This window comes from Stegostoma tigrinum, chromosome 19 (assembly GCF_030684315.1).
Source record: "Stegostoma tigrinum isolate sSteTig4 chromosome 19, sSteTig4.hap1, whole genome shotgun sequence".
NCBI classification, from domain to species: Eukaryota; Metazoa; Chordata; class Chondrichthyes; order Orectolobiformes; family Stegostomatidae; genus Stegostoma; species Stegostoma tigrinum.
In genome coordinates, this window is record NC_081372.1 from 49,388,410 (window position 1) to 49,415,680 (window position 27,271).

At 39.9% G+C, this 27,271-nt stretch overlaps 1 protein-coding gene across 1 annotated transcript; it reads left to right on the forward strand.

Moving 5' to 3' along the window:
• The first annotated feature begins 1,292 nt into the window (after positions 1-1,292).
• cdk5rap1 (CDK5 regulatory subunit associated protein 1) lies at positions 1,293-25,495 on the forward strand. Its single transcript, XM_048550510.1, has 13 exons — positions 1,293-1,644; positions 4,244-4,347; positions 6,915-6,949; positions 7,317-7,417; positions 8,160-8,370; positions 10,400-10,520; positions 11,710-11,940; positions 12,556-12,653; positions 16,063-16,118; positions 17,115-17,245; positions 17,890-18,039; positions 23,623-23,763; positions 24,994-25,495. The coding sequence occupies exons 1-13, from the start codon at positions 1,293-1,295 to the stop codon at positions 25,105-25,107; spliced, it is 1,845 nt and encodes a 614-aa protein (XP_048406467.1). The 3' UTR covers positions 25,108-25,495.
• Positions 25,496-27,271: the final 1,776 nt, after the last annotated feature.

The window sequence follows — 27,271 nt, forward strand, 5'->3', positions numbered from 1 at the left end:
CTGACCCACAGACCACAATCACTGAAGACAGACAGTCGGCACAACATTGTGGGCTGAAGGCCCTGTTCTGTGCTGTACTGTTCTATGTTCTATGTTCTACACATCCTCCACGGTAACAGTCAACACTAGAGCCACCCCAAGGATGTATTCTGAGCCCCCTACTGTAGTTCCTGTACACCCACAACTGTGTAGCTAAATTATGAATGAATGCCATCCAAAGGTTTGTTGATGACACCACTATGGTAAGATGGAAAACCAATAACAAGGAATCAGAATATAGAAAGGAGACAGAGTGGTGCCGTGATCACCTCCCTCTCAATATCAGCAAAACTAAAGAACTGATTATTGACTTTAGAAAAAAAGGAGAACACACTCCCATCTACATCAATGGAGTGGCAGTTAAGAGGATTGAGAGCATGAAGTTCCCAGAAGGACAATAACCAACAACCTGTCCTGGACTTACCAGGTAGAAGCAAGAGTCAAGTGACACAGCAATGCCTCTTCTTCCTCAGGTGGCTCAGGAAATTTGGCACATCCATAAGGTCCCTCACCAACATTTACAGATGCACCACAGAAAGCAAACTGTCTGGGGGCATAATGGCCTGGTATGGTAACTGCTCTGCCCACATCATAAGAAATTACAGAAAGTTGTGCGTCACTTTTTGGAATAATCTGGTTGGGTTTGAAAACTTCATATTTGATGCTGTTTTTATAAACTGCTCTTTAGTTTTCGATAAATTTCCAAGATTTGTATCATCTTAGGTAAACTTCAAACCATTATCTACTTTTAGCTTTCGCATGAAATTATTTCCCCAAACATTTCGGATCAACTTGATTTTATAAAGTGTTTGGGTACAGAGGCAGCAGCTCGCATGTTACGTAATTTTGGTGCATATTAAGGATTACTAAGCATTCCTTCACCAAGATGAAGTTTTCCTCACCTCATGAGAGGCGAGGCATGTTCCTTTACTAACATGGCTGTGAGTTGACGGCGTGACGCATACGGGCTTTATGATGATTTACAAAGATGGCGAAGCGTGCCCATTTAATGCACGCATGCCACACCGCTCCTGTATAAAGATGGTGGCGCAGGGCCCTCAATTTGCTTCTGCGCATGCGGAGAGACGCGGCTGCTGCCGATGATATTGGATAACAAAATGTGAAGCTGGATGAACGCAGCAGGCCAAGCAGCATCTCAGGAGCACAAAAGTTGACGTTTCGGGCCTAGACCCTTCATCAGAGGTTATCTGGGATTCTCCAGCATCTGCAGTTCCCATTATCTCTTATCGCCGATGATATTGGGGGCGTTGCCAACCCTCGCGCAGTTGCTGTTTCCTGACCTGCGCACTGACGATGCCCCCCCGTCACCACCGCCAATGCTGCTGCCAAGGTTTCCTATCATGGCGGGGCTCAGGGCGGTGAGGGGCTTGTTACAGTCTACCGGGCAGCTGGCCGGGATCGTGGTCAGGTACACACGGGACGGGCCGGTGCCACCTCCCAGCGTTGCTAGACAGGCCGGCGGTCCCACTCTGAGGGAGTTTCTCCGGACGGTGCCGGAGGATGGTGCGCGGAGCGGGCGGGGAGAGGAGGAGCCGCCGGCGCCCTACCTGACTGGGCCCGGAGTGTCTGTCAGCGGGAGGAGAGGTGGGTCCACCTGCCCATCTACTACCACACCTGACATTCTCCGGGAGTCACCCCCGACCTCACTTAACGCCCATTTCACGTTGCTCGAATGCTTTCAATCCAATTCTTCCGTTAGGGAACTCTAGAACCTCAAAAATCCACGGCTGCAGGTTTCTTAAAGCCCTCCTTATGAGCTCTAATGTTTGACCAGTTATGCAACAAGGCACGATATCTTAGTCGCAGAAGCTCCTCCTTTATAAATTTCAGTAAGCAGTTGGAAGGATGTGCTGCAGTGGATCAATGAGAACGATGAAGAGACAACTAGACTCGAAACGTTAGCTTGCTCTCTGTTCATGGATATTGCCCGACCCGCTGTGATTTCCAGCACCTTTGTTTCTCAGTGAAAACGAATGGGTCTGAAATGCTTTTGAGGAAACAACTTAAGAGCAAGAACAGGCCATTCAGTCCCTTGAGTCTCTGCTATCTTTCAGGGAGATCATGGCTGATCTAACTAACTTTAAATTTGCATTCCGGTTACCCCTGATAATCGTTCATCCCCTTGGTTAACATGAATCCGTCTACCACTGCCTTAAAACGAAGCCTGGCATTAAACTTCAGTGAACGTTTGAGATCGATCCTGCATTTGAAGGGACTGGCTTTAGAGGAGAGGGTGGGTAGTTTGATCCTGTATGTAGTGGAATTTAGAAGAACAAGAAGTAACCTTATTCTAGCATGTAAGATTCTTTCGGAATTTGATAGGTTATTCTCTCTGCGTGTGGTCTAAGGCCAGAGAGCGTAATCTTGGAGTATGGCATTGTCCATTTAAGACAGATGAGTAGTTTCTTTTCTCCGAGCATAGTGAATCTGGCATTATTCACAGCAAATAGCTTTGAAAGGTATATTGTTATAATAATATACTCAATTCGTAATCAGTAAAGGAATCAAGTATTATGGGGAAAAGGCAGGAAAGTGGAGTTGAGGATTTCCAGATCGGCTGTGATATCATTGAAAGGCACAACAGACTTGAGCTAAATGATCAATTTCTGCACCTCTCTTTGATAGATTTATGAATTCTGATTACACCAATTTTTCTGCAAGAGTGTTCCAAAGACTCCGGACCCTTTGCAAAATCCACTTTAAATGGGTGACTTCTGATTTTTAAAGTGTCACTTCATTCTAGGTTTTCTTAAGCAACATCCTCTTCACCTCTGACCTGTCAAGACTGTTCAGGATATTTAATCAAGTCACCTTTTTACTCTAAACTCTAGCAGATACAAATCTAGTGTCCAACTTTTTTTTTCAACACTATCTGCCCATTCCAGTTATTACTGTAGTCTACTAAACCTTATCTCTTAAACATCTTCAACTTTAAATAGTGCTGAGTACTGTGCACAGTCAGTATGTGTTGTGACTGATCACACAGTACTGGGGTTAACACAAGTGATGCACCTCATCTGGCAGTGTTCCATTTGTAGGCATTTCTGACCTAACAACAAACTGCCTCATGTCCACTTCTTAGCTCTCAGATAGACAGAGTGTCGTGCTATTCCATTGTGTGAACATTGATTTGACGTGAAGGACTAGAGTGGGACTATGGGTTTGCTCTTGTGGGCAATCGAGAAAGATTAGTGGGTGCATGGCCTCCTTTGCTGTAATCATTCTACGATACAATGGTTTTTGCCTTCTGATTTCTTGTCGCAATCATTTCGTTTTCTGAGAATTCACAAGCCTGAAGATTTTTTGTGAATGGACACTTTGATAATGATTGTGAGTAGTTCTGTTGCCACATTCATTTGTCTGTGTTTGATTGGCAACATGCCTTCAAATTAACTCCTCCCCCACTGTGTTTCTGTATGTGGTTGATGAGGCCGTAGTGCCAAATCCAGCTTCTGTCTGCAGCTTGTACCTGTTATGTAAATTGAATTAATCCTGCATTGGAATAGTCAATACCTAATTTGGGTTGAAGTTGAAAAATCCATCGTTGTTTCACCATGTTGATAATGGTCAAAGTCTTATTTCTCTGACATGAAAACATTGATTATACTTTTGGAGGTACAGGAAGAAGGAAATCAACTGTTTCTGGTGATTTTGGCCAGTTTGATTTTCAAATTTCTATGTGGTGTAACAACCTAAAACCATGCCATCAATGATAGACAGTGTATGTCTCGCTTACAATAAAAGTAAAATTATTGTGAAAAATTGTCACATTTGAACACTGCATTTTCTTATGTATAGCCCTGAAAAAATATGCTGTTCCTGACAAAAGATGATATTTCACAAATTAGCAATCATGCAAATGAATAGCAATGAAATTGAATGCATTATAACACTTGTTATCGCCATTCGGTGTATGAAATATCAAATAGGTGCTGAAATTGTTCCTAAGTTTTACTGAAATAACTGGCATGTCAGTTATTAAAAAATGAACTCCATGTTATGCGATAACTTGCATTTTTTTAGAGCCAATAAGCTGGTAACACGCTGAATCAAAACGAGGATAAAATTAAATTGTAGGAATGTTCATTCAATGACTGTTGCTTTGCTTGATGTACCAGTACCCACAGTTTGTCTTGACTCCCATTTCTAGTATTTGATATGTTTTAATGTTTGCCATTTTTAGTGTATTTTGAAACCTATGGGTGCCAAATGAATGTTAGTGACACAGAAATTGCTTGGTCCATCCTCCAGAAAAATGGTTATGTGAAAAGTAACAGCTGTACAGAGGTAAATTACATTCATATTGTAGATTTGTAGTACTACTGGTGTTCACTGTTTACTATGTGACAAATTGACCACATGTGGAAAATTGGTGCTTTTCAAAATTTGAGCCACACTGTATTGAAAGTATTCAAACAAGAAAAATAATAACATCATCATTTCCCATTTTTCATGGGTGACTCTAAATTATGGCATTCAATCTGTGGGACTGAAGAAACAGCACAGTCTGATTTCTCTGTTATCTTGTGAATCTAGTTAGTCTGAGAAAAAGCTTGGTTTAATTTAGTTGGTAGTTGGGAGTTTTCATAAAACTATTGAAGTGCCTGAGCAATTGACATGCTGCACAGTTGATGATGAGAGTGCGATTATTTAACAATTTGGGGCAGTGCAGTAGCATCCAAAATATTTGCCTTGATCTTAATAGATCTATTGAAATGAATGACTGAAAGGATGAAGATACTGTTGGGGCAAAAGATGGATGGCTAAGAGCAGATGGTCTATTAAATGAGCAGACACTGCTTGGAAATGATGAGTGACAGAGTACTATGTTACTTGTAGAGACTGAATGTTAAAAAAGGCCCAAAATACAGTTGGGGGGGTGGGGGGAACACCCGAAGTATTAACATGACAAGAGTTATGTTCGGTTCTTATCCTTTATCAGTCCAGAGGGGTCACTTAGCTCAGTTGGCTTGATGGCTGATTTGCAACATCGAATGATGCCAACTGCATGGGTTCAGTTACCACTCTGGCTGAAATCACCATGAAGGACTCTCCTCACCTGAAGCATCATGACCCTCAATTTAAATGAACACTCTCTCTCTTATGAGAAACAGCACTGTGGTCAATTAGCCCAATGGCATGTCTACCTATCAGTCTAGGTACATCCACAGTCGAGGCAAATGTTCTAGCTTCGTTGTAACTCATCGTGAATTTAGTATTTATAGTCCAAGAGTGAGCTTCTATGTGCATTCTGGCATGCTGAACCATGGAAAACTTTGACATGGAGATGCTCTCTCCTGGACTCTAGCAGAATAGCATCTCTATGATAATTTAGTGACACTAGGAAAACTTTTAACTCGTATCCCATTGTATTACTTTGTATATTTCCTCCTCAAAAGTCCACTAGCATGAATGATGTGGACTTTATATCCAAGTAGAAATACTAGTTAGCTACTCTTGAAGTTTGGCTTTTTTATTAAATAAGTGAGAGAATATTGTCAGAAACAAAACAATTTTAGCAGATTATCACCACCATATGAGGGAGTGAACAGACTTGATTTGCAGAACAGTTCAATTTTAAACTGTTGTAAAGCTGTCGTTTTAGCACTGGCAGTGAGCTTACTCATCTTGATTGCTGTCAACTTAAAGCTGCATTTGTTTAATTTGTGTCATGGTACAGGTTTGACGAGTAACAAAATCCTATTGGAAAACACCACTTTAGACATTAATAATTACGTTGTATGCCGATCCAAGTGTATTAAAAACAGAACTGAGAATTGTATTTCATAAAACAAGTTTGTGCTTGAATTACAAGCTATAAAATCAGTTGTGAAAATGGTTTCCCTTCTGAACAAGACAGTGAATGATGACCAGAGTTAAATGTTAATGTCAAGATTGATGGTGTGCCTCAATTCATGAGGTTGCCAAATCATAAAACATTTGAGCTATCATTTAATTTAGTCTTAAATACTTGCAAAATTATTCAACACTTGGAGGTTGTTCTCTGAAATAACCTACTGTATGTTCTGGTCAAATATCTAATTCAATCTACCACAGCATTTCTGTTCATAAACTGCCTCTTATTAATTTTCTGTTTGTTATCTTTGCACTTTTTCTGCTGCCAGTCAGTAATTCTTCCAATTGTCTCCCCCTGCCCCCCCCCCCACCCCCGGTTTTCAAGAACTGCGCATCTGTGCTTTGTCAACTCTTGATTTCTAAACCTAAAATCGTCTTGTTTATCAACATTAGCCTTTGCCAAAACACAGTTCTGTTCATCTTGCTGCTCAGTACTAATATAATAATTATGTAAATCATGTTTTTATTTGACGGCAAAACAATCTCGGGACTTCTAAATGTTCAGCATTTTTTTTTGATTTATGAATATGTGAAAAACCCTCCAATAACTTTTATTATTGATTTTTTGGTTTTCCTTTAAAGTTGAGGCAGAAATGGAAGAAATTACTTTCTTTATTGCAATTTTCATGTAGATAATGATATTTAAACTCCAATATGTGGTGATTACACCTGGAATCACTGAAAACCCTAGCAGTTTAGAACTAATATTTTTGAAGTGGGGCTTTCCACTAAGCTTTATATGAAAAGAAAACAAGTTAGAACAGACAAAACCAGAAGATTATAATACAGGTACCGGCACCTCTTTAGTTATAATGTGGTGCGCTAGTGGTTTATTTTCTACTTCAGTCAATTCTAGTCATTGTCATTGTTTCAGCATTTTGCTACAGCACTGTTATTGCTAATTCAGTGAAATACACTGAGTATACAGTTTGACTTCTACGTATTTTTGACCTAATGACCATTTGAAAACTAATTTGTCTTTCTTTCTTTTGATGCAGGCAGATGTGATCTTACTAGTAACATGTTCAATCAGGTATTATCTTTCTTTGAATCTTTCTGTTTCAATGACATTTATTTTAATCTGTATTTTTGCCGTTGTTTAGCAGTGTGACGTTCAACTTATTTCATTCACGTGTAATGATGTAAATGTTCACGGTCACCAATTGCTGGCAGGGATCAATTGGAAATTAGGTGCCTGACCTCCCACCATTGATCATGAGGTGGAAATGAGGCAAGCTGCCAATATGCATGAATTTTATGTCATCCATCTGAAAAGATATTAACAACATCTATTAGCTGCTACTGAATATTTGGATGAGGGAGGGGTATCACATTACCATATACATAGAAAGCTACAAGTTCAGTATATCTTAAGGTTCAAAAAAAACTTTTAATTGCAGGGAGAAGGCAGAGCAAACAATCTGGAACAGGCTAAAGCAGCTTGCATCTCTGAAATCCAAGCGGACAACATCTCAAGTTCCACTTAAAATAGGAATTTTAGGTACGTTAGCTAATCTGATTTTTTTGATGCAAACATACGGTTAACCACAGAAGAAATCCATTTATGTCGTCTTTACCTGTATGAATGTCATCAGTCAACCAATTGAAACATATCAGCCATAAAGTGATTACGGTTGCGTGAGACTCTTGCCATGGGAAAATGGCCAGCTTTTCCACAAGACAACACTTGGAAACTTGAGTGTTAACCTGGAACCAAAACACTGCACTTCCAGGAAATAAGAGATAGGAGGTATGTTGAAAGTATAGTAACCCAGTGGCATTTGAATGTGTATTAACGATTCGTGTATTGAACATGTACGTCATAATTCTGACTTTTGCCTGTGTTTGCCATTATTCAGCTGCCTATTGTAACCATCCTTATGGTTGCTGTAAAATATTGGGTTCCGGGCCCACGGTGAGCTCTTATAGGCATTTGATTACAGGCAATTTTTAGTTACTTTATTTAACTTGTTAGGAAGCAGTGGGTGCAATACTTTGTTAATTAGATCAATTATACATCTTGTGACAGTCGAGGATGGTTCACTAAAACCAGAAGGCAGACAGTGAGCATAGAATGTGCTGATCCATTAAAGTAGTAAGGGTAACATCCTATTCTCTAGTTGAAGTTTTAGAGAACTTTCCCCTGGTCTTGCACCATCTCTTCTGCTCCATCTTGCCTCTGAAGAAGGAAGTTGCCTACTGAGAGTGAATGATGTAGTACTATTTCTGCATTATGATGATAGGATGCATGGCTGAGAGACTTAAAGAGGAGATCCTGGAAAAAGAAAGACTTGTCGATGTACTTGCTGGACCAGATTCCTACCGTGATCTTCCTAGACTGCTAACTGTGGCTGAATCAGGCCAAAAGGCTGTGAATGTTTTATTGTCACTGGATGAAACCTATGCAGATGTCATGCCAGTTCAAGTCGATGCCAAGACAAAATCTGCATTTATGTAAGTGTAATCTCTATTTACTGACTCCTGGTTTGGGATAGGAGTATAATGTGACAGTTGAAGCATATGCTGTTTGTGAACCTCAACCGATAGTCATTTCCTTTCGGTTCATTAAGAAGCAAACAAAAGCCTTGGAGAGTTGTAGAGGAAGCAGAATATTGGCATATATATCTTGGATTCAGAAATTTCAGCCGGAATAAAAAAGATGAAGAATTTTCCGTCTTTGAAATTGCAGGTGCTGAACTGAACCCAATAGCATCAACCGTGGCTTGGTTGGTTAGGCAAGGTTTGATCACGAATAGTCTGTATAGCTTTGTCAGAGGAAAGCCATGCCTAACAAATTTGTTTGTTTTCTTTTTTGAGGTGATGTTCAGGTGTTTAAAGGAGGGTAACACTATTGATGTACTACTTATGAATTTTAGCAAAGCCTTTGACAAGATCCCGCACAAGAGACTGATAAGGAAAGTAAAAGCACGTGGAATCCAGGGTAACTAAGCAAGAATGGATCCAAAAGTTGGCTCAGTTATAGCAGACAACAGGTAGTAGTACAAGACTATATTTATGTGCTCAGAGGCCAGTGTCCAAAGGTATACCGCAGGGCTACATGCTGGATCCCTTTTACTGTTCGAAATATATGTAAACAATGTAGGTAAGAATGTTGCAAGGAGATAAGTTTGCGGATGATGCACAGGCTGGCCAAGTGGTTGATAGTGAGACAGAAGATCTTAGGTTTCAGGAAGATATAGACAGATTTGTCAAATGGGTAGATCAATGACAGATGGAATTTTACTCTGAAAAGTGAGGTGATGCACTTTGAAAGAAGTAACAAGACAAGGGAGTACTCAATGAATGGCAAGACATTAGGAACTCAAAGGAACAGAGAGATTTTCGGGTGTTTGTCCACAGAACCCTGATGGCATTTAGTTAATAAGGTGTTTGAGAAGGCATGCAGGACAGTGTGGTGTAGATTGTGAGAGCAAGGAGGTTATGTTGGAGATAGCTTGAGTTCTGTGTGCAGTTCTGATCGTCATACTGTTGTAAAAATGTGATTGCACTGGAGGGGTTGCAGAGGAAATTCACCAGGATGTTGCCTGCGTTGGAGCATTTTCACTGTGAAGAGAGACTGGATAGGCTGGTTTGTTTTCTTCAGAGCAGAGAAGGCTGAATGGGGCCCTAACTCGGGTGTAAAAGATTTGAGGGGCTTGAACAGGAAGCAGCTAATAATGGATAAATCTTAAGGTGAAGAGCAAGAGGTTTAGAGGGGATTTGAGGATAAATCTCTTCTGCCTGGGGAGGTAGTTGGGGCAGGCAAACTCTTAATCTTTAAAATGTATGTAGATGAGAACATTTCAAGGCTCTGGACCATGTGCTGGAAAGTGGGATTAGTGTAGATAAGTTTATGCATACAAATCTTCAATAGTTGCCCTTTGGGACAAGTAGCTTTGTCTTGCATTTCTAAACCATATTTTGGAAGTGTGTAATTAATGCCAGTTAGCTGAGGAATGCATCTAACATTTTAATTGTTCTGTTGTAAAACTATTATTTTTCCACCCCTGCCTATGAGATTAACTGACCATTTTCACTCTTTCTGCCCTATTGCTTCATAACATACCATGTCCAGGGCTTAAAATGTACTTTTGGTGGTCTATCCTAGCTTTCTGAGAATATTGCTTTTTCAGGTATACATGAGGACTTGTGGAAAAAATGTCTTCTTGTGACTTATTTGTCTCTCCCTCATAAAGGAGCGTCAGCTTTTTGAAAGCTGTTCATTCATTTTGAAAGCCTGGGATCATGCTGTTAATTTCAGTAGTGAGTTCTCTGTTCCTCTGCTTTATATGTCCAACTGTCATGGAGATTAATTTTTTGGTGTTTGTGTTTTTCATTCAATTAAATATTCATCAGTACAGTACATTATTATGTAGCTGTGTCATTACTGTTGCTGTTCTTCATGAATAATTGCCAGGTTGGAATTATCTTGGCTTGGCTAGTACTGAAGAAAGTCCAACTAAGAGTATTTCTCTTGCTGTAGCTCCGTCATGCGTGGATGCAACAACATGTGTAGCTATTGCATTGTTCCTTTTACCCGTGGACGGGAACGAAGCAGACCAATTTCCTCAATCTTAAAAGAAGCCAAAATGCTTTCAGATCAGGTAACTATAATTATTCCAATAACTTGCAATATTCGGGTACCAATCTGTCATCCATACATAGCAGTACTTATTTCTTTCTGTTTGCAGTCTCAATTAATTCCTTTTGCTTCAAATGTTACATGTATTCAGAAAAAAGTTTTAGTTTTATCCTTTTTTGTATAATCTCTAGCCTTATCTGCTTAGTGCTCTCTATTCCTTCTTGTCTCAGTGTGGTTTCTCCTCTCCTGTATTCTTACCTTCCTATCTTGCCTTATCTCCTCTTTTTTTGATTCACCACAACTTAGCAGATTTGATGCCTTGCCCACACTTTTTATTTTAAAATCTTCTCCATTTCCCTCATTGTGTGGCTTGCAAGAATGTCAGCTCAAGAACATTTCAGGTTGTGACTGTCTCAACAGATCCCACTTGCCCCACCACTGCTGTCCAGTCTCCTAAAAACTGGAACATATTTCTCCCACACAGTTTTTTTAAGATGCTTGTTCATCTCGCTAATCTGATTTTCATCCAGAGATTGACCTTCAAGTTTCTATCTTAATATACTGCCTGATTCCTTATGCTGATACTGCATAACCTCCTCCTTTGTCCTGCCTATTATAAGCTACACTCCATTAAGCCCCTAACTCCAGCACACTATTCTGAAGAAGGGTCACTGGATGCAAGTTGTTAATTCTGCTTTCTCTCCACAAATGCAGCTAGACCAGTTGAGTATTTACAACTTTCTCTTTGTTTCAGCACTCTGTTGTATTTGGAATAAGTTGACTGATTTTATATGCTTCCAACATGAATGACCTGTCAGTCCCAGTGACAGATAAACCAGTTTTTGCTGCTTTAATTAACTAAAATCAATTGATCCTCTAATGGATGCCATTTTATAATATTACTTAAGTTTGGAAAATTAGAATGTAAACTGTAGATTTCAGTTAAATGCTAGCTACAAACAAAATTGGATTGGTACAAAAAGATTAAGTTATTTTTACCCAGCAGCTGCCACCATTCAAACCTAGATCTTCGGTTATGCACACAACAAATTCTCAGTTTGGCATTTACAGAATCTTCTTGTCACTTTTCATGTTCTGACTTTGAGTAACCAATTTTAATGTGGAAGACTGACCTAATCTCTCAAAGTGAGATTATTCTCTTCAGATGCTATTCAGAGTCTGCCTAAAAGGAATTTTGCCTCTTATTTCAGGGAGTGAAGGAGATTACGTTACTAGGACAGAATGTGAACAGTTATTGCGATGCATCAGAGGTTTCGTTTCCTATGAAGGAACCCACACGTCTGAGCCGCGGATTTAATACCATATATAGGAATAAACTTGGAGGCTTACGTTTTGCTGATTTATTAGATCAGGTCTCGAGAATCGATCCTGAAATGAGAATCCGTTTCACATCTCCTCACCCCAAGGATTTCCCAGATGAGGTGAGATGCTGTCAGCTCTCAACTGTTCAATTGGCAGTACTAAAGTTTCTCCAAGTATACTGGTCCTCTGTGCAGTTCTACGTAAATAAATTTTGGCAATGTGCCACCAAAGCAATGTTAATGAGAGAATGGATTTTGAAGTAGATGCATGCTGGAAGCTATCAGGGAGCTATGTGCTATGGTGCAGAGGGGAAGAAATCCAAGAAAAAATTGTAATTTTAAAATTCTAAATTTAATAAATTCATTTGGGAATATCTAGCAGATCCTGACATTCTGAAATATTAACCCTTATTTGTTGCTACAAAATACTCTATTGCAGTATTTGACAGGTTGTTAAAAGCTGGGGGGATCTGAATGCGTAATGTTTATGTTTTAGTTTAATTATACTTCATGTCTTGGTTGCTATTTCTAGTAATTAACAATGTAATTTGTGCCACATTATGCCATTTATAGAAAGAAGTCTAAGAAATGTACTATTACTATCAGCTAGATAACCATTCATTTGAAATTTTTTATTCTTTTGGTTCAATGTTTGTGTGTACTAATTTGAAAATGGTGTTTCCTCTTCTCCCATTCTTCTGCCCCGGTCCCCCCACTTTATTTTCACCATTATAGGTTTTACACCTTATCCAGGAAAGAGCCAACATTTGCAAACACATCCATTTGCCTGCGCAGAGTGGAAGTACTGCTGTTCTTAAAGCTATGAGACGAGGGTAAAATATTTTCTGCTAAGAGTTTATGAAGTCCTCTGTTCAAAGTCATTATGGTATAGAAAGAGATCACTCATACTCTTGAATTCTATTATTGACTGAGCAATTACAGAGAATTTACTGCAATGAACCAGGCCATTCAGCTCCAGTAGCCTGTGTGCTAGTGTTTATATTCAATATTGGAGGCATTATTACAATTTCAGAGTGCATTTTCAGATCAATAGCTATAGTATAGATTAAAGCCAGTTTTCTGCTCTGCATGGCTGAAACTTCTGATACTGAATGTGGATTACCATCACTAGCATCATCTTGGGTATCAACATTGACCAAAAACCTAGCAGGACCAGCCACATAATATAACTGTGGCTAGAATAGCAGATCAGAGATTGGGAATTCTGTGATAGCTACCTCCCCTCCTGCCTCCCCTGTAATTTTTTCATTATTTGCAGGCACAAGCCTCACCTCTGATGAAATACTCCCTACCTACCTGGGTGTGCAAAATTCAACACCATTTAGAACAAAACTCAACTTTACAGAGATCCACTACTTTAGACATTCATTTTTTCCATTATTGGCACACTGTATTTCCAGTGGTTACCATCTGGAAAGTGCACTGCAGCAACTTGCCAAGGCTTTTCTGATGAGACATCCCAAACCTTGCACCTCTACCACTGGGAATAAGAGTAACAGAGGCGCGGAACTGCCACCATCTGAGTCAGGTGCCTTTCTAACCTGGAAATTTATAAACATTCGTTCAGTGTCATTGGATCAAAATCCTGGAAATTCAGAAGACCTTTGACAAGGTGCCTCACAAGATGCTGTTAAATAAAGTAAGAGTCTATGATGTTAAAGCAAGGCACTGGCATGGATAGAGGATTGACTGACTGGCAGAATGCAAAGACTGGTGAGTAAGGGCTTTTGTTTTCAGGATGGCAGCAGTGACGAGTGGAATTCTACAGGGGTCAAAATTGGGACCATAACTATTCATGTTGTACATTAACAATCTGGATGAATGAACTGAGGGTATTGTTGCTAAACTTACAGATGACACAAAGATAGATGGAGGGCCAAGTGATGTTGAGGAAGCAGGGATGTTGCAGAAGAGCTTGGAGTTGGACTTGGACAGATTAGGAGAGTGCAGAAAAGTGGCAAATGTGCAAAAGTGTGAGGTTCTGAACTTTATGAAGAATAGGGGCAGAGACTATTTTCTAAATGGGAAAAGACTTTAGAAATCTGAAACACAAAGGGACTTGGAGTCCTTGTTCAGGATTCTTTCAAGGTTAACATAAGAGGTTCAGTTGGCAGTTCGGAAGACAAATGTTAACATTCATTTCAAGAGGGTCATAATACAAGAGCAGGGACATACTGCTGAGGCTGTATAACGTTCTAGTGAGACCACATTGGAATATTGTGAGCAGTTTTGGGCCCTGTACCTCAGGAATGTTATGCTGGCCTTAGAATGGGTACAGAGAAGCTTTACAAGAATGACCCCAGGGCGAAGGGCTTCTCAAATGAGGAGCAGCTAAGAACTCTGGGTCTGTACTCAGTTTAGAAGAATGAGAGAGGATCTCATTGAAACTTAGGGAGTACTGCAAGGCCTGCATAAAAAAGATGTGGAGAAGATGTTCCCACTAGTAGGAGAGACTGGGACCTGCCCAAGGGCACAGCCTTAGAGTAAAATGGCAACTTTTTAGAACTGAGATGAGGAATTTTTCACCCAGAGGGTGGTTAATCTCTGGAACTCTGCTACAGAAGGCTGTGAAGGCCAAGTCATTACATGTATTTAAGACCGGGATAGATAAATTCTTGATTAGTCAGGGGATGAAGGGTTACGAGGAGAATGGGATTGAGAAACATATCAGCCATGATTTGAGATGACAAGGTTTAGAGCTGGATGAACACCACAGGCCAATTCTGAAATTCTGAAGAAAGATCTAGGCCCAAAACATCAGCCTTCCTGCTCCTCTCCTGCTTGGCCTGCTGTGCTTATCCAGCTCTACACCTGGTTATCTAATTCTCCAGCATCTGCAGTTCCTACTGTCTCCACCATAATTGAATTGTGAAATAAAATGGATGGGTCAACTGGCCTAATAATGCTTCTATATCTTGTGATCTTAAGCCCCTAGCTAACAACATTTTAGAATTTATACAGTCTGCGAGAGCCCAAGAAGCTGACTAACCATCACTTTTAAGTATACCAACTAGCACGTACCCACTGTTTCTCTTTTTTTCAGTCTTTATTATTATCGCACATGTTACTTCAGTTAAATTCGGAATTCCTTCAACTTGATCTCTGTCCATCTTCAAAAGCCTCCTCTATCACAAGCTCAATGTAGAATGTTAATACAATAAAGGCAACAAACATCTCTCCATGGCATAGAGAGCTAAGTTCATGAAGTCTGGCTGTCCAGGGATCAGGATCCTGGGGTGTAAATCCTAACTGGCCAGAGCTTCAGAGCACCATAAGGTAGTGATGTTGTTAGTAAAACTCTCACTCAAAACTTCATATCATTGCTAGATCCCAGGCCACAGATGAGTGACGGCGAAAGGAAATTTGCTAGATCAGGTTCATGGACAAGAGATTGCCAACCATCGTCTTTGCTGACATTCACAACCCTGCACCACCACCTCAATGCAGTGTCCCTTAATCGCGTACTGAGTGACCTTGAGCAAGTTTCACAAAGTTCAGCACACATTTCCTTGTGCATCCTGCGTGGGGAACCCTCTGCTTGCCACTGGGTTAGTACCAGCAGCAATGATTTTGAAGGTGAATGGAAAGGTTCACAGATCCTTTTGCCGTTGAATTTAATCAGGATGGGGTTGAGAAGGTGACAATGTTTCTGGAAGCATCCTTCCATCTGATTAAATCATCTACAGCCACCCCACCACAGGATGATTAGGGGCAGCACGGTCTCTCAGTGGTTAGCACTGCACCCTCACAGCGCCAGGGACCCAGGTTCAATTTCAGCCTCCGGCAACTGTCTGTGCGGAGTTTGCACATTCTCCCCGTGTCTGCATGGGTTTCCTCCAGTTTCCTCCCACAGTCCAAAGATGTGCAGGCTAGGTGGATTGGCCATGCTAAATTGCCCGTAGCCTTCAGGGGTGTGTGGGTTATGGGGGGATGGGCCTGGGTGGGATGCCCCAGGGGGCAGTGTGGACTTGTTCAGCCGAAGGGCCTGTTCCACCACTGTGTAGGGAATCTAATCCAATGCAATCTAACCACTAACCTCACCACAGAGGCAAGAATTCATTTTCACTCTGAATGTTCGATCAAATCTGCAGTCATGTTCTTTGTTCTGCTGATCTGCAGATTTTTATCCTTCTCAAAAGTTCCTTATGTTAAATGAGTGAAGTAAATGTTAGTCTTTTGGTGTTTTTTATTCCTTAATTGTTTGTTATTTTTTCATTGCAGGTATACAAGAGAAGCATACTTAGAACTTGTTGAACATATACGCAGGGTCATTCCAGGTGATCACTTTCCTTATTTCCTGACATAATGTTATACTTCAATATGAGAGAGTTTGGTTTGTGTATTCAGACTTGTTTAGTTTCCTTTGTGGAATCTGAGAATGTAGGTCTGCTTGGGAGAAGTAACTTGGCGTTTGTTTCTAAATGGAAAATTGATTTAATGTTATGTTATTGTCGATCTACAGGATATGTATTCTTCTGATTAGTCACATGCAGGCTGTGTTCTGGAGGTTAGTTGGAGTACAGTAGTTTTGTTTTGAAGTTGACAGTCGAATTTATGGTCCCTGAGAAGATAACTATTTTTAGGCTGCTATTGGATGCAAAGAATTGAGGTCAGGTGTTAAGCAATAGACATTTTTATTATAAAATATTAATACTAGCTTAATTACCTTAACATTTTAAAATAATTGTCACTATTTTTTATTTACTGTTGGAATGACTACTACTGGCACAATTATAATTCATATATTCAGATAATGCAAACAGGATCTGAAGTAATGACCACTCATCTAATGACTGTGAGGAGCTAGTAGGAAATGTCAGGGTTTAGAATTGTCAGACGGTGCCTGGGGTAGAACAAGAAATTCAGTGATTTTGGGGTGATACCTTAAAATAAGGGGCTCACCAGCAAAAGGAGGGGTTGAAAAATATGATCAGTTCATGTGGAATTTGAGGGTAGTGATTGAGAAGCAATAAATCTGCTGTGGGAATGTCTGAGAATCAAACTATTGTGGAAACATTCATCGAATTCATGGAGTGGGCTAAAGTAGGGCCAGGCATTGAGTGGTGATAGGCTGCAGTGATGCCTTGTGTAGGTGTTGGGTCTCGTCCCATGAAGTCAGTTATCCCTATAATGTTACACTTTTGTCCACCCACAGATACAGTACTATTCAAGTTCTGAGGCTAATAAACTTTTAAAAATTTATCATAGCAGGTATAGTGTTACTGCCTTAAGATGTCATTTATATTTTTCTATAATTGTCTTTATGAAAACAGGTGTGAGTTTAAGTAGTGACTTCATTGCTGGATTTTGTGAGGAGACTGAGAACGATCATCTGCAGACCATTTCTCTTCTTAAAGAAGTGAGATATAACATAGGATATCTTTTTGCTTACAGCATGAGAAAGGTGAGCTACACAAGAGAATCTTCATAATATATTTGAAGCAATGGATACAGCAGACCATTTATATGTTGTGACCCCTTAATCCCATTGCTTACTGATTGCTGTTTAAGTTCAAACGAGTAACAGAAAATAGGTGACTTAGAATTGCAGAGCTTCTGCAACTTTAAGATTGTTTACTCTCTGCACCCTATTTCGAAACCACGTCGCCAAAACAGGCAGCTGCTTAAAATGCCTAAAGTTGCTCATTCTTTTATTCAATTTGTTTCTCAGCCCATAAAGCTCCCATAATCTGACATTTTGTTGATTAAACCATGTAATTTTGGAAGAGACAGTTTAATTTTCCCAGACTATCAAGGTTGTTAATTTTCTGATATTACAATTCAAGCTATTGTAAAGCCAAACTAGAACAAGTTTTAAATAGCAATTATATTTATACTTCACAAAGATAGATCAGTTTCTATTCCCTCAGCTGGTCAAACTTACAACCAAAACCAGGAGCTATACTGAAGAAAGCAGTTAGTAGTGATGCCGAATTCACTGCATTCTCTCTCTTCTCGCAAACCTACCAAGCACGGCTCCTCTCTGCTGCTGGTGATCCAAAACAAAAGCCAAAAATCAAATGCCAACATAATATTGGTCTTTTCTAGAAGACGCAATCCTATCATAGACTACAGGACAGCGTTCCTGCAGTTGTGAAACAACGTCGTTTGGAAGAACTCATCACTGTCTTCCGAGAGGAGGCAACTAAACTCAACTCTGAGCTTGTTGGAAGTGAGCAACTTGTATTAGTGGAAGGGGTATGTAGAACGAATATTAAAGGATGTTTAAAGTGTAAGCTTTCTTGTAGTAAATTTAATAAATACTGAAATAGTAACATAATCCAAATCAAAATATGTGTTTAAAAACCGAAAGAACTGCAGATACTATAAATCAGGAACAAAAACAAAGTTATTGGAAAAGCTCAGCTTGTCCGGCAGCATCTGTGAAGAAAAAAAATCGGAGTTCACTTTTTGGGTCCAGTGACCCTTACTCAAAACAAGGGAGGGTCACCAGACCCGCAACGTTAACTCTCTGATTTTCTTTCCTCTCAGATGCTGACTAAGCTGCTGAACCTTTCCAGCAACTTTGTTTTTGTTCAAAATATGTGTTGTTAATCTTTGGACAGCAATGAGATCACGGTCCGTTATAAAGTCTTGGCCAGTTATGTTAGGTTTTCTCATGTATGCACAATTGTAACAGTAATGATGAGCTTTTCAAAACCGGTTCTAAGGCACGGTCCCTTGACCCAAAATATTAACTCTGATTTCTCTCCACAGATGCTGCCAGACCTGCTGAGCTTTTCCAGCAATTTCTGGTTTTTGTTTCTGATTTACAGCATTAGCAGTTCTTTTGGCTTTGGTTAAGAAGGCATTTGGTACACTTGCCTTTATTGATCATTACCCTGAGTATTGGAGTTAGGATGTCATGTTGCAGCTATAACACACATTAGTTAAGTAACTTTCTGAATATTGTGTTCAATTCTGGTCTCCCTACTATTAGAAAGATGTTGTGAAACTTGAAAGACTCCAGAAAAGATTGACATGGATGTTGTCATTATTCGAGGCTTTGAGCTACAGGGAAAGGCTGAATAGTCTGGGGCTATTTTTTCTGGAGTATTGGAGGCTGAGAGGTGAACCATATCGAGGTTTACAAAATCATGAGGGGCATAGTTAGGGTAAAGAGCCAAGGTCTTTTTCCCAGGGTAGAGGACTCCTTACTACAGGGCGCATAGGTTTAAAGTGAGAGGAGAATGATTTAACAGGGACCTAAGCGGCAACCTTTTCATGGAGCGGGTAGTGCCTAAGTGGAATGAGCTAACCAGAGGAAGTGGTGGAGGCTGGTACAACTACAGCATTTTGAAAGGCATCTGGTTGGGTATATGAATAGGAAAGGTTTAGAGGGATATGGGCCAAGTGCTGGCAAATGAGACTAGATTAATTTAGGATATCTAGTTGGCATGGATGAGTTGGACCAAAGGGTCTGCTTCCTTGCTGTACAGCTGTAACAGTCTGTGAATACTGAAGTAACTTTGACATAAATGCATTTGTACCATTCTTGTCAAGTCGGCATAAGGAGGGAGGAAGTGTTGGGTATCCTAAAAGGCCTTAAGGTGGACAAGTCCCCACGTCCGGATGGGATCTATCCCACGTTTTTGAGGGAAGCGAGAAGGAAATAGCCGGGGCCTTAACAGATATCTTTGCAGCATCCTTAAACATGGGTGAGGTCCCGGAGGACTGGAGAATTGCTAATGTTGTCCCCTTGTTTAAGCAGGGTAGCAGGGATAATCCAGGTAATTATCGACCGGTGAGCCTGATGTCAGTGGTGGGGAAGCTGCTGAAGAAGATACTGAGGGATAGGACCTATTCCCATTTGGAAGAAAGTGGGCTTATCAGTGATAGGCAACATGGTTTTGTGCAGAGAAGGCCATGTCTTACCAACTTAATAGAATTCTTTGAGGACATGACAAAGTTGATTGATGAGGGAAAGGCTGTAGATGTCATATATATGGACTTCAGTAAGGCATTTGATAAGGTTCCCCATGGCAGGCTGATGGAGAAAGTGAAGTCACATGGGGTCCAGGGTGTGCTAGCTAGATGGATAAAGAACTGGCTAGGCAACAGGAGACAGTAGTAGTGGAAGGGGGTTTCTCAGATTGGAGACCTGTGACCATTGGTGTTCCACAGGGATCTGTGCTGGGACCACTGTTGTTTGTGATATATGTAAATGATTTGGTGGAAGGTACAGGTGGTCTGATTAGCAAGTTTGCAGATGACACTAAGTTTGGTGGAGTAATATAGTGATGGGGACTGTCAGAGATTATGGCAGAATATAGATAGATTGGAGAATTGGGCAGATAAATGGCAGATGGAGTTCAATCCAGGCAAATGCGAGGTAATGCATTTTGGAAGATCTAATTCAAGAGCAAACTATACAGTAAATGGGAAAAGTCCTGGGGAAGATTGATGTCCAGAGAGATCTGAGTGTTCAGGTCCATTGTTCCCTGAAGGTGGCAACACCGGTCTGTAGGGTGGTCAAGAAGGCATACGGCATGCTTTCCTTCATCGGACGGGATATAGAGTACAAGAGTTGGCAGGCCATGTTACAGTTGTATAGGACTTTGATTCGGCCACATTTGGAGTACTGTGTACACTTCTGGTCGCCACATTACCAAAAGGATGTGGATGCTTTGGAGAGGGTGCAGGGGAGGTTCACCAGGATGTTGCCTGGCATGGAGGGTGCTAGCTATGAAGAGAGGTTGTGTAGATTAGGATTATTTACATTAGAAAGACAAAGGTTGAGAGGGGGACCTGACTGAAGTCTACAAAATCATGAGGGGTATAGACAAGGTAGATAGCAAGAACCTTTTTCCCCAGAGTGGGGGACTCAATTACTAGGGGCCATGAGTTCACAGTGAGAGGAGGAAAGTTTAAGGGAGATATGTGTGGAAAGTTCTTTATGCAGAGGGTGGTGGATGCCTGGAACGCGTTGCCAGCGGAGGTGGCAGACGCAGACATGTTAGTGTCTTTTAAGATATATCTGGACAGGTACATGGATGGGCAGGGAGCAAAGGGATACAGACCATTAGAAAATAGATTACAGGCTTAGACAGAGGATCTTGATCAGCGTAGGCTTGGAGGGCCGAAGGGCCTGTTCCTGTGCTGTAATTTTCTTTGTTTTTTGTTCTTGTTGGTAATTAAACGTAAACAAGGGAAAACCAGTGTTTCCATCCTCTTGAAGTCTAACAATTCCACCCATGTGAACTGGCCTCGAAGCATTTGCATTTCACCCCTGATCGTAAATCTCATATAAATTTTGTAATTCCTTGTCAGAAATCAAATTCAGATCTTTGTGGTTTCTTTCAGTCACTAACTCTGAGACCTTTCTGCTTTCGATCATTCTCATTGCTGTACAGTAGCGGCAGTGTAATATAGTCTGAGCAAATAATTAATTACATTATTTCATTCTTCTTTCATTGTTAAACTGTGTCTTCAGGCTTACCCTGAACAATACAGAAGACATCCATTAATAGCATACAGGTTGTAAAAGCAGTACATTGTTGGTGCCCAATAGCACAATACCCTGAGGAAGATTATCTCTCGTACACGGCTCAAATGGCCATTGGAAAGCTGCTAGTAATATCACTATAATTGAGAGCATGGTTTGTTTGTCAGATTTTATTCACTTGTTTAATATTATTCACAGAACAGGAAAAGCCCAAACTTGAGTAGGGAACATATGAATTGTAAGTGCAGACAGTAGCTACTGAACTAACAAAAGGAGTTAAAATTGAATGAAAGCAACCTTATCCTAATTGGCCAGTGAGAAAATCCTAAAAACAGACCAAGAAATCAGCAAAGCCATGGTTACTTAAATAAATGGATCTCCAATGCAGTTTTTGCCTATAACATATAATTTGAACACAGAATCCTAGAATTGTTGCTGTGCTGCAGCAGATCATTTTGGCCAATCATGTCTACACTGACTTGCTGAGCATTTGCTCGCGCTAAGTTCCTACCTGTTCCCCATAACTCAGGCAAGACATTCCATTCCCAAACAGTGTGGGAAGATTTTTTTCTAACCTCACATTTGCTTCTTTAGCAAAGCACTTTGAATCCGTGCTGTGGTTCTTGATTCTGTTACAGTTGGGAACACTTTCTCATTATCTATTCTGTCCAGGACTCGTAAGGAATTTGAAAACTCCAATCAGATTTTCTCTTACCCTTCTCCTGACCAAGAAAAACAGTCCCACCTTCACTAATATATCCTCCTCATTTATGCTTTGCTTCACTGGAACCATTCAAGTAAACCTGTTCTGTACTGTCCATACGTTCACATCCTTCCCAAAATGTGGTGCCCAGAACTGCATGTGCTACTTCAGCTGAGGTCTAAATAGTGTCCTATAAAAGTTCCGGGTTACCTCCTTGCTTCTCTACACTGCTCCCTCATTAATGAACCTGAGAATACTGTATGCTTTAACTGTCTTTTTTTACCTGCCCTGCCACACCACATTTAATGACTTCTGCACAAGTACACCCTTTAGAATAGGACCCCTCATTTTATGCTGTATTTCCATATGCTTTGTACCAAAATCTATCACCTCAGAATACTGGCATTGAACCTCATCTGTCACCTATCCACTCACTCCACCAACTTGCCAATGTCCATTTGAGGTTCTGCCTATCCTTTATCTTTCCCAGTGTTCCCAAGTTTCATATTGCTGCAAACTTTAAATTTGCCCCTGCCTATTTACCAAGATCCAGATTATTTATATATACAAGAAAAAAACGAGCATTCCAATACTGATGCCTGGAGAACTCCTCAATACAAACTCACGTTAAAGTGTTTTTTTTTAATTCAATAATTCTAAATGAAACAGTTGTTTTTTTAGTTTCAAGAGAGCCTGTGCTATTTTTTACATTCACGGTTGGGTTGTACATAAAACTAGCTAATAACCCATGGACACATGTCAGCATGTAAACTTACTTTGTTTCAGTTTTTGATTTTATTAGGACCTATTTTCTGACTCCTGCTCAGGGACGTAGTTTTGTAAATCAGTGGCAATATTAATGCACTCCTGAGTTTCCTGCATGCTGCCGCACTCAACACCACTTTCTCCTCTAGGTCTGCATGCACTGTCTACCAAACCCCTAGCTCAGCTTAGCTTTATTTTGCCAGACTTCAGGCAAAGCTATTTTCCAGCAGTCTGTCAATTAGGCAATAACCTGTCTCAGTAAATTACTCCCCAGTTGACATCAGAATTTTCCAGAGTCAAGCTGCTCCACGACTTGAACATCAGGTTGAAGTTGCTGCTATTTGTTGTTAAACTACAAACAGTATTAATGTCACAGTCAGGGTGGGGATAAGCTTTGTTCAATGGTTAAACAGTGAAATGTTCAATATTGAAATACAACACAAATTTTTAGCAAATAGTCTTGGAAAATAGCAAACTAAAAAAAAAGACCGTCAATTGTTTCCTGCTGTAAATATCAGGCATTTACAAATGTCCTGTAGTTTGAGAAAATATTGTTTAACCCCTGCAACCGTTGAGTTGATTTTAGTTGTATTTTGTTTCATGGGTTTTCTCCAAGCATTTGACCAGTCTGATTTTCTTGCTTTTTACCTCAACATTTAATGGAATGGAATGGGGTAGTTTCCCGGAATGTGCAGTTTGAGAATGAAGGACTACTTTAGTTTGATGTAGAAAATGTAACATAATGAGTGCAGGTGTAACCCAGAATATATGACTGGTATTTTATGCCTGCAACTGTTTTTGTCATAGTTTTAAAAACCCCATTACAGAAACCTATTTCCAGTTGTTTCCTTTTGTTTTACATTTCCAGGCTAGTAAGCGATCTAAGATGGAATTGTGTGGAAGAAGTGATGGTAATATTAAAGTAAATTTTCCTTGTGTGGAGGTACCTTGTAATTGGTCATCTGGAATGCTTGTTCCTATTAGACCTGGAGACTATGTCTCAGTGCAAGTAAGTGAATAATTAAGTTTTTCTTTATTTTAGCAATGCTTCGAACCTGTAATGCACTTTGAAATGTCACATTTTATTCAGAATTCAAAGTATAAATGGCAAGTGTGAGTTAATACAAAAATTGTTTCTATAGAGTCACAGGTTGCTTTATCAAAGCCATAACTACGCAGTCCGTATATCTCCCTTCAGTAAACCACAATGGAAAATATTACACATGTACTGTTGGCCAACTCTCTCAAGGCTTAGAAAAAAATTAAACAATGGTGATCCATTTTTAGGGGAAGTTTTAAATTTTAATTGGTGATCAGAACCTGTTATTTTAAAACAAAGCTAACTTTGTGTATCTATATTAATATCAGTTACAGCAACAAAATAATTTATATATCCAATCTAGCGTCTATCAGTGTGATAGTAGGAAAAGCACAGTGCTGTGCAAGGGCAGTTACTGCTATAATCTTATTCTTCATGGAAATTTTTGAAATGATTTCACAGAGCAGTGTTATGGGCCACTAATATCACCAAGGGCAGCCCATAGTTATGAACTAACTAAGGTGGAAAGGTAATGAGGTGGTAAAGAAAGAAATGGGAACAGAAGCTCATTGCCGATGTTTTCTCTGACAATATGCAGATCAATAAAAATGAAATGCGTTGAGGGCAGCTCCACCCAGCTGTTTAGTTTTAAAAAAAACACATTGAAGCAGGGTTATGTAGTTAATTGTCAAAGGCTATAGACAGACTGAAAAGAATGATGATGAACAGTTTCTCACTATCCTCATAAAATTTGTCAAATGATTTAGACTTTAATCTTAATAAAAGCTGGTTCAGTACTATAATGAGAACAGAAACTTAGTTGGTGGAGTGAAGTTTGAAAACAATTTTCACAGGCATCACTAGCGTCGAAAGCCATAGTTGACTTTTATTTATGAAGTTCTTAATCCAGTAAATCTGGCCATTTGTATTGACATTGTAAGTAAAAATAAACTGTGTTGGACTGAAATTGTGAGCCTTTGGCCTGACCTGCTCTTCAGATTCTTGCTGTACTGTCACATACAAGGACGTGCATGAGAGCAGCTCAGGTTCACGTGGTTTCTGGTATACTTTTCCACTCTTTCTATCAGTTGCCAAAAAATGTAAATTACATTCATGTAAATTATTATAAGTCATTTGCAGTCATGTTTTTCATAAACTATGAAATATATTTGATTCACTTTGTTATGCCTAAATTTTCAGATAACATCGGCCAGCTCTCAGAGTTTAAAGGGTACCCCAATCTGTCATACAACATTGAATAATTCATCAAAGATGACATCAAACAAACTGCAAACTGTCAGTAATGGACAATAACATAGACCTGGGATTGGAGATGTGCTGAAAGATCATTTGAAGAAAGTATCGTGGTTAAGCATCTGAATTAGAAGTTTTATTGAAAATTGCAAAGTTAGGACTTGTCTTCTGTGGTGAAAGAATACATAGTACATACCATTTGGAGTTCAGACATAACCAGTGCATGTGTGTTTTTTCTTAAACTTCTGATCCTGATGATGAGTTGAAAACTGCAGTGTCATTTTAGAATGTCAGATGCTTGCTATTATAGTATGAAAATATTGGCATGGAGGAAATGTAATGTTCTGTCAATGAGAGAGTAATTGTAAAAGTGAATAATTGTAAAAGTGTAAGATGAATAATTGTTAAAGTGTTGCACATGTATTTTGCGATAAAGAAAGTTTTCAAATTTTTGTATGCCGTTTTCTTTCACCAAAGGTAGTTTGCAATAGAGTGCTTCACAATAGAAAAGAAATTTAAAATATTGAAGAAGTTCTTAAAAATATTGGCTAATTGCTATAATTGAAATCAAGTGAAAACCGATATTAGTAATTGCATTTTATTTTGTCGCAAGTAAATCTCAATTGCCGTATTGTTTTAATTCTGTCAATAATAGAGAAGCATTAGCTTTGAATGTTGCTTTAGTCCAGTTGCTAATCTTAATGTTTGTGAAGAATTATGCTTGCACACGCAGTATTGTCTTTCACTCCTTGGTCTTGTTACCTCCCTTGAACTCAACCTCATTTTAATCTGCCCTTTCTTTGGCAATGTTCAGCTACTCTCAGCACTCTGCTTCTTGAACCTCATGAGTCATTTCTGAGGTGTTTCAGCTGAGGTTCTGCTCCTCCATGATTCCAATACTTTTACCACTTCCATTAGTGCCATCTATACATGTTCCAGCTCCTCTGTGCCTTTTTACCAACACAGCATGTTTCCAGTACCTTTTCACAGCTCCTGTAATTGCTGCACGTCCTGCTTTGATCTGAGCTCACGGCTTCTGCTCTAGATCGGCTTTCTCCGCCTCAACAGATCAATGCTCCTCCTGTGCCTTCAGCACCCTTTCCTGCAGATTGTGTAGACTCTGCTCCGCTTTCTGCAGCTGCTCCCGATCTTCCTCTTTTTTTTCTTCATGTGCTCCTTGGAGTCGTGGTTCTGAAAGTAAGTGAATCAGCATTTATCCACACCAATCACTATGGAAATCATCAAGAGAAATCCTTAAGGTGGTTGTAATGAGTCAGAAGGATGCTTTGAAGAGTACGGTGTCCAGAGCCTTCAGTGAACTTATCCTTCACTTACCAAGTCAAAACCTTTGCTCAGTGGTTACATTCTTGTCTCTGAGTTCACATACCTATAAGATAAACCCTGGCAGTATTCAAAAAGCAGCCAGGTTCCTCGTGTGTCTCAGATCATATCAGCCAAATATATTATAGGTTTTGTGACCATATACTGTAAGCATAATATTGGTAGATGATTACTATATATTACGAGCGTGACTTTACTTCAAATTTGCTGTGAAGTACTTGTGGAAATGTGGAGGAAAGTGCAGTCCTATCAATGTGAGTTTTTCTTAACTTTTCCAGCCCCCTCTCTATGTAGTCCCTCTATCTGTCCTGCCTAAATTGAGAACATTTCTACACCCTTCTGGTCTAAAATATTGGCAAAGATCTATAGCACGGGTTGTGGATGTGGTTGTTGACTTGCTTGCCAAGCTGGCTTGTTTTTGTTCATGTTCATCACCATGCTAGGTGGCATCAGTGGAGCCTCTGATATAAACCCATACAGATCAAAACTGGAAGTGATAGTACTCACCATAACAGACTGGAGAGTATAAATTCCAAGCGGAGTAGAATAATTGCTTCATCGGAGGCTGCACTGATAATGTCACCTAGCATGGTGACAAAACATCTGAACAAAAACAAGCCAGCTCCGCGAGCAAGTCACCAACCTTGCTCTTCTGGTCTACATGACTCTGCTTTCATCTTGTGCCTCTGGTGGGAAAAGAAAATTTCTTTCAAACTCTAACGTCCTTTACTCTGATAGGTCTTTTATTAAAGCTTCTGCTGATTTAAGGTGTGTGCAAAATACTACAATGATCAGTTATTTAATACCTTGGTGCTTAAAGCTAAGAAGCTGGGTCAAATGCACATGTTCTGTAACTGACCATCCGGCCTGAAATTTCTGGCTA